Source organism: Sturnus vulgaris, chromosome 5, assembly GCF_052056855.1.
Source record: "Sturnus vulgaris isolate bStuVul1 chromosome 5, bStuVul1.hap1, whole genome shotgun sequence".
Taxonomy (NCBI): domain Eukaryota; kingdom Metazoa; phylum Chordata; class Aves; order Passeriformes; family Sturnidae; genus Sturnus; species Sturnus vulgaris.
This window is the reverse complement of record NC_142247.1, coordinates 980,775-995,772: the sequence shown is the minus strand read 5'-3', so window position 1 is coordinate 995,772 and position 14,998 is coordinate 980,775. Positions and strand designations below refer to the sequence as shown.

The 14,998-nt window shown below is 37.6% G+C and overlaps 1 protein-coding gene across 1 annotated transcript in view; it reads right to left on the bottom strand.

Moving 5' to 3' along the window:
- PLCZ1 (phospholipase C zeta 1) overlaps positions 1-9,812 on the bottom strand; it is a 44,630-nt gene extending 34,818 nt beyond the window's left edge. Inside the window, exons 1-3 of the mRNA XM_088166045.1 lie at positions 9,384-9,812; positions 8,605-8,772; positions 4,702-4,936 (exon numbers count right to left, since the gene is read on the bottom strand). Coding sequence (XP_088022171.1) covers positions 4,702-4,936; positions 8,605-8,772; positions 9,384-9,812 — 832 coding nt within the window. The remainder of the gene's footprint in view (positions 1-4,701; positions 4,937-8,604; positions 8,773-9,383) is intronic.
- Positions 9,813-14,998: the final 5,186 nt, after the last annotated feature.

Genomic DNA, 14,998 nt, shown 5'->3' with positions numbered 1-14,998 from the left:
GATTACAGCATTTCAGGTCCTATCCTGTTTCATCCATATTTTTGACTGAGATCTTACTCAGATTAATAATATTAATAATACTGCAGAGCTGACTCCACTTATTTCATCAGGAATTTCTTTGATCTTCTAAGACATTTGCAGGATGATTTCTTGCTACCCTGGTGACTCTTGAAAAGTGTATCCCATTCAGTATCTTGATTTACATTTATCCACATGCACTTGTTATATTGTTTTATACTTCTAACAAATGGATTAAGTTTGTACTTTCTGGATCTTTAAAAAACATTTTGATTTTTTTTTTTTTTACATTATTCAGACTACACTCATTCTGTATACTTTGCCTATAAGGAATTACATGAACTGTCTGGATTTCATATCTGATTAATTTCTTTTTCATGGTCTATGTATTTCTCTGAGCAATTACAAATAGAGCTAGTAACTCTCTGTGTGTGTGTGTGTATGTATTTTTTATTTTCCAACAATTCTTACCTTTTCTGCATTTATTTACTACATTAGTGAAAAATACTGGCTTTTCGAAGCCTTGATTTTTTTTCTGAATTATTTATGATGTTTTCCTGTTCTTGTCATAGACAAAAGTTAACTGCAATATTCTCAAGAGAAATTAAGGTTTAGGCAAATAAGCTGATGACCATAATCGCCCAAAAATGAACATCTACATTGTTTTTTAGTCAATATGGAAGCTTGTGGACGTCAAAAAACCATTCAGCTCATGTCTCCAATCAACAGACTAAAAATCTTGGTATTTTTACAGTGCTTATTACAGGCCCTTACATTTCTGAGGGATAGCCAGCCCAGCCATTACTATTTCCTGACCATTTACAGACATTTTCTGCTTCTGCATTAAAGGAAATGGGAATTCATCTCCACAACAATTCCAGAGTGAAAAGACTTTCATCAAGGCCTTCCATTTCCCCCCCAGAGGAAGCTCAGGCTTTCTCTCCATTAGGACCCTTTAGCAATAGTCAGTGTGCACATTCATATCCATTCTTTGGAGAAAGGGAGGGCAAGAAAAGATTTCTGTCTTCTCATTGCCTCTTTTTTTTTTTTTTTTTTTCACAAAGTTCAATGATTTTTTTTTCCCTTGCCCTCCTCTTTTGGATAGTGTGGAATTCATTTTATTAACAATATCCTTTTATATTGTTTGGGGTTTTAAAATCTGATTTAAGAAAAGATGATTTTTCTCATTCCTCCTGTTAAGGTAAACTCCAGCTCTGCCATACATACAAATAGTGTCATATCAGAGAGGAATTATGGTTATAATCTGAGTATTTGAAAGACTCAGATTACATTATACATTCTTTTTAGAGTTTATTACATTCTGCTTTCTTATTTATCTTGGAACTTCTTTGAAAGTATTTTTTTCTCTCTTTGGAAAGAAAAAATTGAAAACTTTCATAAGATATTTACTGCCCTGAAGGGCCTGTAGAGTACCCACACTGAAGGTGACAAAACAAGAAAGAAATCACTCTGCACTGGCCAGAGCCTCCTGCAAGACCTGTTTGGTGCTGAAGGGGCTGAGTACAAGAAGAGCCTGAGCTGAATTTGAGACCAGGAAATGGGGAGAAAGGGATTTCCCATGCTTCTAAAGGTGTTCCCTAAAAGTTAAATCAATAATTAAATGTCTGTGTCCCTTGGCCCCCAGGGAGAGTGAAGTGGGTACAGAGATGTTCGCTGGGAATTTCAGGGGTGAACTCATGAGAAATCCTTGCAAATCAGAGCCAAGGGTGTTACTCTGCTAGACTGGAAGGAGGAAACTTTCAATCATTGCTAAAACTCAGGCAGAAACGTCATCAGATGGAATTTGAACTTCTTTAAATCAGAATGAAACATTCATGCTCCAAGGGGGCACTAAAGAGAGAACTTCTTTGACTAAAGTAAAAATTCAGTTTTTCCTTTTCTACTCTGGGTTCATATTCTAGGGAGGTTTTTTTCTACCTTATCCACACTTATATACTGGAATAAAGTATCTGAACAGCAGTTCCATTTTCTCAGAGCTTAGATCTCATAATCACCTTCTTTTGAAAATTTTCCCTGAGAATGGATATTTACACACCCTTTCATACATCTGAACTCTTGTGTCACACAAATCCAGCCAGAGCCATTGCCTCAGTTGAGATTTTTAAGTCATCTTTCTTATTCCACATGATTTTTTAATGAAATCTGTAGGAATTTGGCAGAGATGTCAACGTTATTAAATTTGATTTACATTGGCCAATGGGATCAAATGCTCTCTTCTGCAAATTTATGCTCTCCATCCTGCTCTGTCTCTCACACGCAGGTACAAAAAAAAAAATCCCAACTGTGTATACTAGGAATAAACTGAAAATTTTTTTTTGCTTCACAACTATATTCTGGATTACTCAAAGAAGTTATCTGGCAGATGTACCAGGCTTATATTGTTATTTACAAAGCAAGCTGGTTTTTTTTTTTAAGACAGGGTTGCATTTTTGCCCTGCTTTTGTATTGCCTAGCAGGAAAATAGACAGGAGTAGTCTTTGAATGGCACTACATTGTAAATAATAATGGGATGCACCTTCTTATTCTCACTGTGCCTCTAATCCTATCCATGTAAATGAACAGTATTTAAAAAAAAAATGCATATATACTAAGCTTAAAAAAAAAAAATTTAGTTGGCATGTTTTCTTTAATCTCATTTAATGAGTTGAGGCTTCTATTCAAAGCTGATAGTAAAATGGGCAGATAATGGAATGTTTGGGAAGAACAAAACTGATATTTGGGTGTTAATAAGACACAACTGTCAGGTGTGAATCACATATTCATATTTTGGGATCAATCCCGTAGAAATGGCTCTTTCTGCCAAAAATGCAAGCTTTTAGCACACACATAAAAAAAAAATCTGTTAGTGTAGCATTTTGATATAAGACATTTAAATTGTATAATAAAAATGAAAGAGTAATCCATGCCATACTGTCCTGAACTAGCTCCAGTACCCACAGAGAGAAAATTCAGAGTTTTCTGGCTCAATAGCTCTGGAAATCTCTCTGCACAAATGTTAAGGATGCACTAAAAGCTAGAGATGGATTGATTTAAATTATATGTAAAATGTAGCCATTGTTTTCATCCTAATCTTGACATAGCAGTGCTCTCACATTTATGAGGGAATGGTCATTACTATTAGCAAACCTGTCAATCAAGTGTCAGCACCTGCCCTTTTCCCTTTGTGCAGAGCACAGGGCAAGGGTGACAGATGAGTCCAACAGATCATGCTGCTGAATAATGTTCTGCAGCAAATTCAGAAGGACAGTTACACAAAGTGCTCCATCACAATATGAATTATCTCTCATGTCAATCATAACTGGAGCCTTGCAATAAATATGTTGGAGTGGGAGTTGGAATTCGCTCAAAGGAGCATGAACAATCCAGAGATTATTTTGTTCTGCAAGATTATTTCCAATTACAAGATAAGTAAATTTATCACAGGTGAAGAAACAAACAAGAATTTGGCTCAGCATCTGAAATTTAAACCAGATATTAAATTAAACCTATAGAAACTTCAGTTGATATTTACAAAGGTATTTTCTAATGGACTGAAGATTTTTCATTGTTTGCGTTATAGCTTTTAACTTTCCCTTCAAAACAGGTAACACCAAATAAAAGGAACCTTTTAAAGTGGTAACTTGGACAATTAGTAAACGTTAGTTCCTCTGAAAGAGTAGAATATGTTCAATAAAGTACAGCAAATTTGAAAAGCAACCTCAAAGAGTAAAGGCATAAAGAATCCCATGTTTTGCAGCTATAACTAGACAGTAAGTGCCTCTTAATGAAACACCAAATATTCTGCTCCTCACTGAAAAAGTGGCATTTTCCATTTTCTTCTTCCACCACATGTCAGCATAGAAAATCCCGTGTTATTTTCCCAGAAGAAATATTTTCTCCTTGGCTTTATTTTTCTTAACTTAACTTATCAATTTATTTTCTCCTTGGCTTTATTTTTCTTAACTTATCAATTCCACTCATTTTTAAAGACTGGGAACCAAGGCAACAAAAGAATTAAACCTATTCCACTGAACAAAGTAACAGCTTGCAACAAAATGCAGTTGTATCCTTTTCATGGCTTAGTTGTAAATTTTGCCAAAAGTTGAAATCAGTGAAACTCAGCAGAAGTTTTCCACCCCAACTTGAGGCACCTTTAAACAGATGAAGAACATGTTACAGATTTATTAATCCCTTCTTATCTCAGAGTTCTTGTGATTCAGAAAGGGTGACCAGGAACCCACAAAATTTTTATGCAGTGCTTCTGCAAGGAGGTCAGAGGGACATCAAGGTCTTGTCTGAGGCCTTGCATTATCACTAAAAGACTCAAGGGAGAGAAGACACTGAAACCAGCAGACAAGGAAAATGGTTTTCTTAAGAACCTTAAGGAAAACACATTGAAAAGGTTTGTAATGAGCTGAAGAACAGAATTTGTAGAAGGACAAGAAAAAAAGATTAAAAAATGACAGAAAAAAAAAAGAAGAGAGCAGAGAAAGGAGGGCACCATGAAAATAAATGAAAACACAGGAAGAAAAAAACAATAGCTAAAAAGACATGATTTTAAAGAAATAAAGATATGAGGTTTTGCAAAGCACAGTCATTGGGAGAAGCTAGATATAATATAAATATATAATATATAATATCTATAGATATAATAAGAGCTAGAGATCAATAAACTGTGCATACCTTCATCAATGGGTTCATACTTCATAATAATTTCTAAGGTAGTTGTTTCGTTAGCTTCAGTTTGAAATTGTTCTTTTATCAGAAATTTCAGGAGCTGGCCATCAGGTAGAATTTTGCCATCTGTGGAATAAGCCTTGAATAGTTCTTCATATTCAGGTCTGTGGACAAGAGCTCGATAAATTGATCTGAAGTCGTCCATGCTAATTACATCTCCCGTGTGTTTGTCAAGGGTTTTCTGAGGAAAAAAAAAAAAAAAGCACCCAAAATCCTCAGGTAACTACAGGTTGTTGATCCTCAGGTAACTACAGGTAGTGACTACAATCAGATTGCACTCTTCAATTTTTAGATTACACTTCGTGAGGTACAAAGATTTAATATAAAGCAAAATGGGCCATATGACAGAATGAGCATCTAAATAAGTATAATAAGTTTAGATTTAATGCATTTTTTAATATTAAAACTCATTGCAGAAAATCTCTAAAATGCTAGGCATTAAAATCAACGTACAGCATAAAAGTCATCAAGTGGAAAATATATTTAGTATAATCCCCCTCCAACAGCTATTTGCACCATATTGTAAATACTGTCAGTCAAATTTGCATACAAAACCAGCGACCAATAATCTTAAAAATGAAATCAGGATGACCAAATTATCAAGAGATACAAGTATTTCAACACTTCAAGTAAGACAAAATATTAAAGTTTGAAGAAAAGATATTTTATAATAACCTATGACATCATGTTCTATTCTTAACAAGCCAGAATGTTTAACTTAGATTAATTATTCACACTTTCAGAATTCTTGAATTGTAAGCTTGTTTTCATAGAGCTTACAAAATGTTAGCATACTAATTAATTTCAGTGTTTCAGCATAAAAGCCACTAGAAAAGTTAAAAGGCCAAAAAGAATTTGAGCAGAATAATACATTTTTTACCATTTCTGCCTTTTGCATTTTTCTCAGGTTTAAAAATTCTATTTCCCCTTTAAAATTTTCCACTCAAAATAAGTAACTGCACACAAAAGACAACTATTTCTAACATTTTAGCTCGAATTTTTCTCAAAAGTCGTCAAATTAAGAGAAATCTGCTGACAAAATTGCTCACAAAGAGCACAAACAAATGGCAATCCACTGGCTCAGGGATTCTCAGTGGAAGCTGATGAAAATTCCTGATTTTTGTCTCCTTGAGCTGAAGCTCCAGCATCCAGAACGTGGCACCTACAATGGCTGGTTTGGTTCCCACAAAAGTCTCCACGAACATGAAATTGTTTATTTGATCTCTGGCTGCTCTTTGATCAAGATTTTGGATTGCTGCTAAATTAGATTTATTTTAAGGCCATACCATAAAACCTAAAAGTTTAAAGATCCATTGCCAGTTCCTTCCTACCCGGTGCAGTTCCTACTGTACCTCTGAATAAATACAACAATAGGAGGTAAAATATATTAGAGAACTGGAGCAAGTACAAAATTAAATTTCATGAGGAGTTCTAGTGAAAAAAATCTTACAAATCAGTGCTTCAGTATTTGCTTTGAGTTTGTGAAAGAGAATAATAATGATCATTTTTAACAGAAATCACTAGCAAGAAAATATTTCTGTAAAAATGCTAATTATACACATTTCATTACTGCTGAGAAATTCCCCATCTAAGGCTCAACCAATCCAATTTTTAATGTTCTTAACAATACTGCAAATTTGCTCATAACCATTAAGGAGGAAAAGAAAATACCAACTTGTTTTGGAAATAAACAGTCTATCAGGACTTGGAAGATGTTCACTTAGTTACTGGCACAAAGAGAAGCTAGGCAAAAAATTAAAGTTTCTATTTTAGTTGCCTCTTGATGAAATTCAGGCAATAATACCACACAAGAGAGCTCTTCAAATTAAAGTGATAAAAATTATGTCACTATAAAAAGATATTCTTAAAAATTTTTCGGGTAGATTTTTATCATTCCTATTTTTATTAATGCACATCAAATCGTTGCTGTTCAGTAAAAGAAGAGTCTTGAGGGAAATTATAGGAAAATTTATTATTCCTTAAAACCTTAATGTTCATCATTCTGATATTGCTCGAAAGAGTATTACAATAAAATAAACTCAAAGAGAACAGACAAGCAGATAATTCCCTTAAAATAATTTTCTACCAAATGTATCTTGCTATGCATAACCATTAAATTAACTGCTGAATTTACAATGATGTCAGTAAAACTCCCTTCCAGAATGCTTTGAATTTTACATGTTATTACACTGATGAAATATTTGAGCCCCCCCAAACTACTGAACACCTGTAAATCTTCCTCAAATAGCAAAGAACGCCTAACATAGTGCTATAAAGAACTAGATCAGGCTGCTGGGTAGAAGATTTTGTTAAATAGATCAGCCTTGTTCTTTGCAGGTCACTTTGCTCAAAAAATTCCCCTCTTCTCTACCAACAGCTGAGCATCTCTCTCTAATTCCTGCCAGAAACCAAAGTAGGAGGAATATAGAGGAAACAATGAGAAGTATTTTAAAGTTCACAAGAAATTCTCTACAATTATCTGCATGCAGTGCAAGTTCAAAAAGCACAGGAAGCTTCTTTAGCCAGGATTGAGCTCGGGCTGCTGGGTCTACCTTGGCTTGACAAGGAGAACAGCAAAGAGAGAGGAAAACTTTGTGCCTTCCTTCTCATGGCCTAAAAGTTTCTGACTTGCCACAGTTAATTCTCCTCTGAAAAATCAGGACAGAATCAGCCAGCTGTTTGCAACGTGCTCAAAAGAATCATAAGTATAAATGTGAAAATAAATAAATAAATAAATAAATATGCACACACACTTGTTCTCATTCCCTCAGAGAAACACCATTACCAGACAGCTGTTTTTAGGGGAAAAACCAGGTAAGAGGGAAAACCCTACATCTTTTGGGTCATTATATGAACATGTATACCCAGCATGTGCCAAGGCACTCAGTTTTGTAATATTTGCTCGCTGAGACAATGCCAGCTTGGCACTGGTTTCTTTACCTACACTGAATTAATTTATGAAGTCCGGTTTCTAGTTGTATCATGTAACCTTCATGGAAATCTTTTAATCACTACCATGGTCCAAAGCCAAATCTTTTCCCTGGGGGTGTGATTCCCATCCATTCAGGCACATCTCTTAAATATCACAGGGGAAGTGTAGTGGAGAATGGAATGAAAGTTGCTGGATCTAAAGCCTGAACAGCTCAGACAAGCCCATGCTGTCCTCCTGGCAAGAGGATTTTCAGGAAATTGCTCTCATGGCTCTGTCCAGCATCAGACAGGCACATCTGGCATCTTCAGCTTGATCACAGAAGAAGCTGAATAGGATGAAATCATAATGATTTAAGTTTTCTCAAGTGCAGTCATGTTCCAAAAAAATCAGGGAATCAAAATTGACGTATTTTCCATCTCACACTAATTCCTTGTGGTGAAAAGACAGCTATGTGGATATCTGTGTCTTCTCCAAGCAGTAGGACAAGATGAAGTGGACTCAAGTTGTACCAGGGATGGTTTAGATCAGCTATTAGGAAAAATTTCTTCACTGAAAGTGTTGTCAAGCATTGGAACAGACTGTCCAGGGAAGTGTCTGAGTCACCATTCCTGGAAAGTACTTAAAAGACCTGTAGATGTGGTGCTTTAGAGTTGGACTTTTCAATGGATTAATGGTTGGACTCAGTGATCTTAGAGGTATTTTCCATTCTAAATAGTTGTGATTCGAATGCCAGCCCTGGATTATCTATTTTACAAAGAAACAAAAGATCTGGAAGAGGAAAGGTCTTTGCTGATTTTGCACACCACGCTAGCACGAAATACATTTCCCAAAAAATTAACTTGAAAAAAATCAGGAAACGTATGACGTGTGTAAGTGAACTTCTAAACCTTTAATTGCTTAATGTACATACACCTTACCTTGAAAACATGTTTAAAGTGATCTTCATCAAAATTTATTTGCATTTTTTCAAGCAGCCTCATGCAACCGTCTAAATCAATATTCCCAGTCTTGAAATCATTCTGAATGAGATTCCAAAACCACGTATGAGATGTGAGGTTAAGGAAGATTCTGGCCCATGAAATTGCCTTTTAATGAGGGGATGAAGGGGGGGAAGATTAATTTTGTTAAACCTAAGAAACTTGTGCTTTCCTTTTCTCATCGTCTAGAACATCCTTGTCTTTTGACCTCTGAGAATGCAGCAGTCCCCAAGGTGTGCAGGAAGAGATTTCAAAGGCTTGGAGGACAGCGACCAGAAGGGATGAAGGAGGGCATGGAGGACATCGAGGGGTGCTCAGGGTGCAGGAAAGGCTGCAGTGACAGGAGGGAAATGTGGAGAGGCCGAGGGGATCCAGCAGTGCCAGGGAACGATGGGGAGTGCCAAGAAGCACCAAGGAATGAGTGCCCAAGCACCGTGCCCACCCAAACATCATCACCAGCCCTGGCTGACAGGACTGGCTGTCCCAGGCCCTCCATGGCTCCCTCCTGGGCTCCCCTGTGCCCCCTGGCCAGGCCAGGCCCGAGGGGAAGGAGACACGTCAGGGGAGCGCCAATGGCGGCTGTCACAGGGCAGGGAGGGGACAGGAGGAGGAGAAGGTGGCAGAGGGAAAGGATATCTGTTCTCATCCATGGTGACTGAGCATCTCCTGCTCCACACCCCTCACGGCCGTGGCATTGCCAGCACCTGGCCTGGGCTCACAGTGGGCTCCCCATGCCACGGTGCCCCGTTGGAATGGCATGGAATGTTTGCTCCCCCATCCTTCCAGTGTCGCTCCAGTGCCGCTCTGCTGATGTCACAAACTGAGGGTGCCCAGCACAGGCCTTTCCTTCTGCCTCTCTGCCACCCTGCTGCCATCTTGTGCCTTTCCAGCACAGGCCTTTCCTTCTGCCTCTCTGCCACCCTGCTGCCATCTTGTGCCTTTCCAGCACAGGCCCTTTCCTTCTGCCTCTCTGCCACCCTGCTGCCATCTTGTGCCTTTCTAGCACAGGCCCTTTCCTGCCACTGCTCCACCACCCTGCCGCCATCTTGTGCCTCTCTAGCACAGGCCCTTTCCTGGCACTGCTCCGCCACCCTGCCACCATCTTGTGCCTTTCTAGCACAGGTCCCTTCCTGCTGCCACTCCGTCATCCTTCCTGCTGCTGCTCCACCACCCTGTGCCTTTCTGGCACAGGCCCTTTCCTGCCACTGCTCCGCCACCCTGCCGCCATCTTGTGCCTTCTCCTTCTGTCACAAAGTGACTCCCAGGCCCTTCCCCAGTCCATGTCTCCCACCCTCAGGATACTCCACATCCCAGCACGTGTCCCAGGCAGACACTGTGTGAGGCAGAGCAGGTCTTTGTGGCCAACTGCACCCATGTCCTCCTGGGGAGCTTGGCCAGCTTGTCCGAGGTGTCTCTGCTCCATGGTGACAAACTGGTGAGACACAAGCTGTCACCACATCTTCCCCCAAATAACCAGGAGCACTGTGCTACCAACCCACTGCAGCAACTTGGGGGGAAACTCCTTCTTTGGACCTTGGGACTCCACGGCACAGGGTGATGGTGGATGATGGAGAATTGGGAGAGGACAGCCCGAAGTGCTGGAGGCCACCCCAGCTCCCATTTCCCTGTGGGGAACTCAAAACCTCCTCAAAACCTGGGAGAGAGCAGCTGTGACTGTCCTGCTGTGAGACACCAGTACCAGCCTTCAAATCACTGCGACAGCCTTTGGAAATCAGGTTGGACATTTGCCCTCATCTGTTTCCCACTCTTTTTGGGATTCTTCTCCAAGCAAACTGCTCCAAAGTTGCCATTTTCCATGTAGCTGTCAGCAAGGCTGAGTGAGACTCCAAATGTGACAGACCAAAGGCAGTTTGCCACAGATTTGATGAAACTTGTGAATGCTGAGGACACCGAGTTTTCTATTGACATTCTGGAAAACATTCAGGTTTTGTCAGAGGATATATGGGGGGAAAAATCTGTCGAGGAATTCCCTGTTACTCATTTTTTTTATGAACTGAAATAAATTATGGAATGATCAGCATCTGAGCACCAAGGCCTCCAGTGCTGCAGTGCCTCCATGCTTATGGAAATACTGTCTTTGATATAATGGCCTAAATTTAAAAAAGGGGGAAAAGACAAAATGGAGTTGTTTAATTGATTTATTTCTGGATCACTCAGGAGAGTACAGAGTCTTCCATCAGTCAATCACCACTTTAAAAATAATTCAGGTCTGCAGTTACTGGAAATATTTTGGGTTTTTTTTTTTTCACTTTCTTCATGTACTTTTCAAGTACTCTACCAATAATGGTCAAAATGTCAAAGGCAGCCCAGTGCTACAGGCGAGATAGTAACTAAATTCTTACTTTCCTTTGTAATTTTAACCAAAATTATATTCACTTATGTAAATTCACACCAAATGAAACATTGATTTTTAAGGAAGTTTGTAAGGTAGATTGGCAAAGATATTGGGACATAATATCTAGAGTTTTTTCATTGTTCCAGAAACCCTGTAAATTCAGCCTTCAGGCTTTGCTTGTGTGTGTCTCTGAATCCCTAATACAGGCACATGAACAAAAGGAAGACCAGGACATGGGAGGAATAAATTCCTTACAGTTAGTGCAGAAGATATTCCAGGACTGACCAGGGATGCAGGCTGGGTGTTGAAGAATTAAAGAATAAAGTATAAATGCTACTCCCCCTCTGCCAGTATTTACTACAAAGGCCAAAGGAATGTGTGTGATTTTGGTTTACTTTCAAACTGTGATAGTGATTATTTCCTAACATTTATCACAAATTATTACAAATGCCTGCCATCCTTGCTGTTTTCTGTAAACATAACTTTTTAATTAGAGTTGCAACAGAAACAAAGTTGCATTTCAAGCACTACTGTAAACACTACACTTTAAAAAAACGTCTGAACATTTCAGCATTATTCTTACAAATATTAGATGTTTTTAATGTAAGCATAAGATTTTGCTGTTGTTCATCATGGCTGGTGGGAATGGCAGTGCCACATGGATTGGACACACCCTTTTGTAAATACTCAGCTGTGATTTTATAGATTCACTGCTGACTGGCCATGATTGCTTTCATTGTCTTGGTTTTAAAATGTCATCAAGAACTACACATTGCTATGGTTTTGGGGGAGAAAAAGCATAGTGCAAAAAAATGGACACCTTCGGGTTACTCTTGTGATGAAAAATGAAGATTTTTCACACTTACTGCTCTCTGATTTGGGAGGTTCTTTCCTCTATATATCTGGATATGATAATTAATTTCCCAGAGAAACCAGTGCAGAATAGGGAGAAAGATGGAGCACAGAGAGCATTTTCTCAGTTCTTCAAAGAGAGCTGCATTACCTATGGGTCATTCTCTTTTCACCCCACAGCTGCTACTGAGATCCATCCAACACCAATCCAGCCCTTCAGTGCCTAAGCTGCTGCTGGAGACCATTCAATGAGCAAGCAGCTGTCTTTACATGGAATTTGCTTGAATATGTGATTATTTCTTTATTGAAAGTAAAAGTAATTTTATTAAAATTTGTTATATCCAACCCAGGGCTGCTATAATGAAGATGGCCTGTTGGGAGTGTAGTTTATATCTGCAGTGCCAAAAAAAATAGAAGAAATTTTGGACAGAGATTTTAATGCTAACAGAAACAGATATAACGTTAGAAATTCTGGATTGGGAAAAAAAAAGCACTTTTTTCACAAATACTGAACATGAATAAACAACGGGGAACAATAAAGAATGACAAAAAAAGAGTAAACAGTAAAAAGACTTTCAATATTTATTCCACCAGATCAATCCCTTATGAGCTGCAAATATGTGGCATTTTGCAATATACTGTTTGGTTCTGTAGAATTAAATTCTCTCTATTTTAAAATGCTGTTTCTATATGGAAAAACTGTATCAAGGAGTGCAATAATAAAAAGCATTTATTATTGTAGTATCAGCCTATCAGTCTACCTTTATGAACTTTTCATTTTCTTTCAATTTCCTTTCTCTATAAAAGAGGGAATCTGTGAAAGCAGAATCTGCAACAAAAGCTGCTCAGAAGGACAGAATTTTGGCAGAATAAATGCTCTGATCTGACTGAAAATGCTTACTGATTTTTTAAAGGTAATTACAAAACAGGCTTTATCATTTTTCCCTCTACATTCTCCAGGACGGGCTTGGATTTTTAAAATTTTTTTAAAGTTTTTTTGGGTAGTGGAAACTTGGGGAAGAATAAACATTATGAGAAGAAACTGAAGGTGTACAACTCCATGGAAAACTTCACTGAACTTTTATTTATTCACTTTTGAGGCTCTGAATGTCTGAGATTTAGTTGCAACTTCTTGCTTTTTTGTGTATAAATGATTTTTTGTTGTTGCATAGGGAATAAATGCCAACTTTCATTATCTTTATTCCAAAAATAACCCCCTTTTCTCTCGAATGCTTTGAAAACCATTCACATATGAATACCAATTTTTTTTCCAGTTCCCTGTAGTTTAACAAAAGAAATGAAAGATTGGCACATATAATATATGTATATTTATAAATACAACAAAAACAAAAATTCAAGTTGTCCAGCTCTATCAGGCAGCAGTTTTCTGCTGCAGTCAGGAGTGCAGCACACCTGGAATTGAAGCTCTGTCCTATTTACAATTTGTGCCTGCAAAAATACATTATCATCAGCTGTCCTTTGGTTCTTCTTATCTTGAGTTGCTCCTGAATTGCCATAGTTCTTTGTCACAAGGAGAACACCACCTACTCCATAAGATCAGAACAGCTTTACCAGGAGATGTCATTCTCTTCCAAAATAAAAATGAGAATTTTGTTAAAACTCTGCTCTTCCATTTTCAGGCTTGCAGGCTCATTGGAATCACCAAGTTGGTATAAATGTACCTGAGCCAAATTGGCTCAAATTTTTTATTTCTGATAATAATTTGGAATCTGTCATTAACTGTTGCTGTAAAGCAAATTATCATTTTTACTATGCCAGTAACATTAGAGTTTAGCTTGGACTTCATTGTCAGCTTTCAGCTGCATTAAAATGAGAAGACACTTGGTATTTGGACTGAATATTTAATGTTCACATGACAAAGTTTATTTCATGTTTTGCTGGTACTACAGCAGGTGGAAGACCTATCCAAATGAAAACACTTAGTGAAACAAGCATAATGATTTATTTTTCAAATATATGTGTGGAATTAAAAGCTAATCTATTTTTTTGTTTGTTTCAGAATAGACAAATCTGTAACAGGCAATAAAGACTCCAGTTATCTGTTGGCAGAAAGCAAAGTCTACCAATATTCCTCATCATTGGAAGAAATTCGTGTTTTCCTTTTCACCTTTTCCAAAAAATTCTTTCTTTGCTTCGTTCATGGAATGAAAAAGACAATTTTTATAAACCAAAACACCTTGCTTGTATGTCTTCCAGCCTGTAGTCTGTACTGAAATCTCCACTGCATGCCTTACTCCTCATTCTTTTCCAAAGTGTGGGAAAGAAAATAAAATATGATTTTAAAACAGAGGAAATAAAAATGAAGGAAATCCAAAGAACCTTCTGTCAAGGCTCTCTCTGTCACTGAGCTCAAACAACCAACACATTAATGCTGCAGCTATAGTAAGACTAAATTCAAGGATTATTTTCCCTTCTACAGTAAGAATGGTTTAAAATGTTTCAATAAATCTGAAAAAGCAGATTTATTACATGCCAAGTACAAGATATTTTCTAATTCTGCATGTCAGTATGCCATTCCTGTCCAAATAGTGAATTTTATAGTCCTTTTTAATGAAAGCTTCAGAGTTATAAAATATGTGGAATGGTTTCAAAATGTCACTATTTCAAAAAATAACTATTTTGAACTATTCAAAGTATTGTATCCTGGAATTCTCCAAAGTTATGAGACATGTTTATTATAGAAAGATTTTGGAATTGCCACCGTGCAAAACTGAGGGAATAAGAGACATCAGTAGTAATACATCAATACTAATAAAATACTAATACTAAATACTAATACAATACTAATAGTCATACTAATACTAATGCTAATGCTAATACTAATAATAAAATTATGGTGATGATAATAATAATTCTATTTAAAACAAATTACCCATGCCATATTAGACCATTAATGCAGTCAATTATCCTTGAAGGGAAAAAGGAGCTACTACAGATCCTTAAATGAATACCCAGAAAAGATCCTGGGATTTTTTTTTAGATCTTAATAAAATCTGCTGCTAGTGACAAAGATTGCAGATGAGACCTGTCTAGGGGCTGTCCCTCTCTAAGTCCCCAGACCTGTTATGAGACACTTTCTTAGGGGAATGGAAGGCCAGGGTCTAG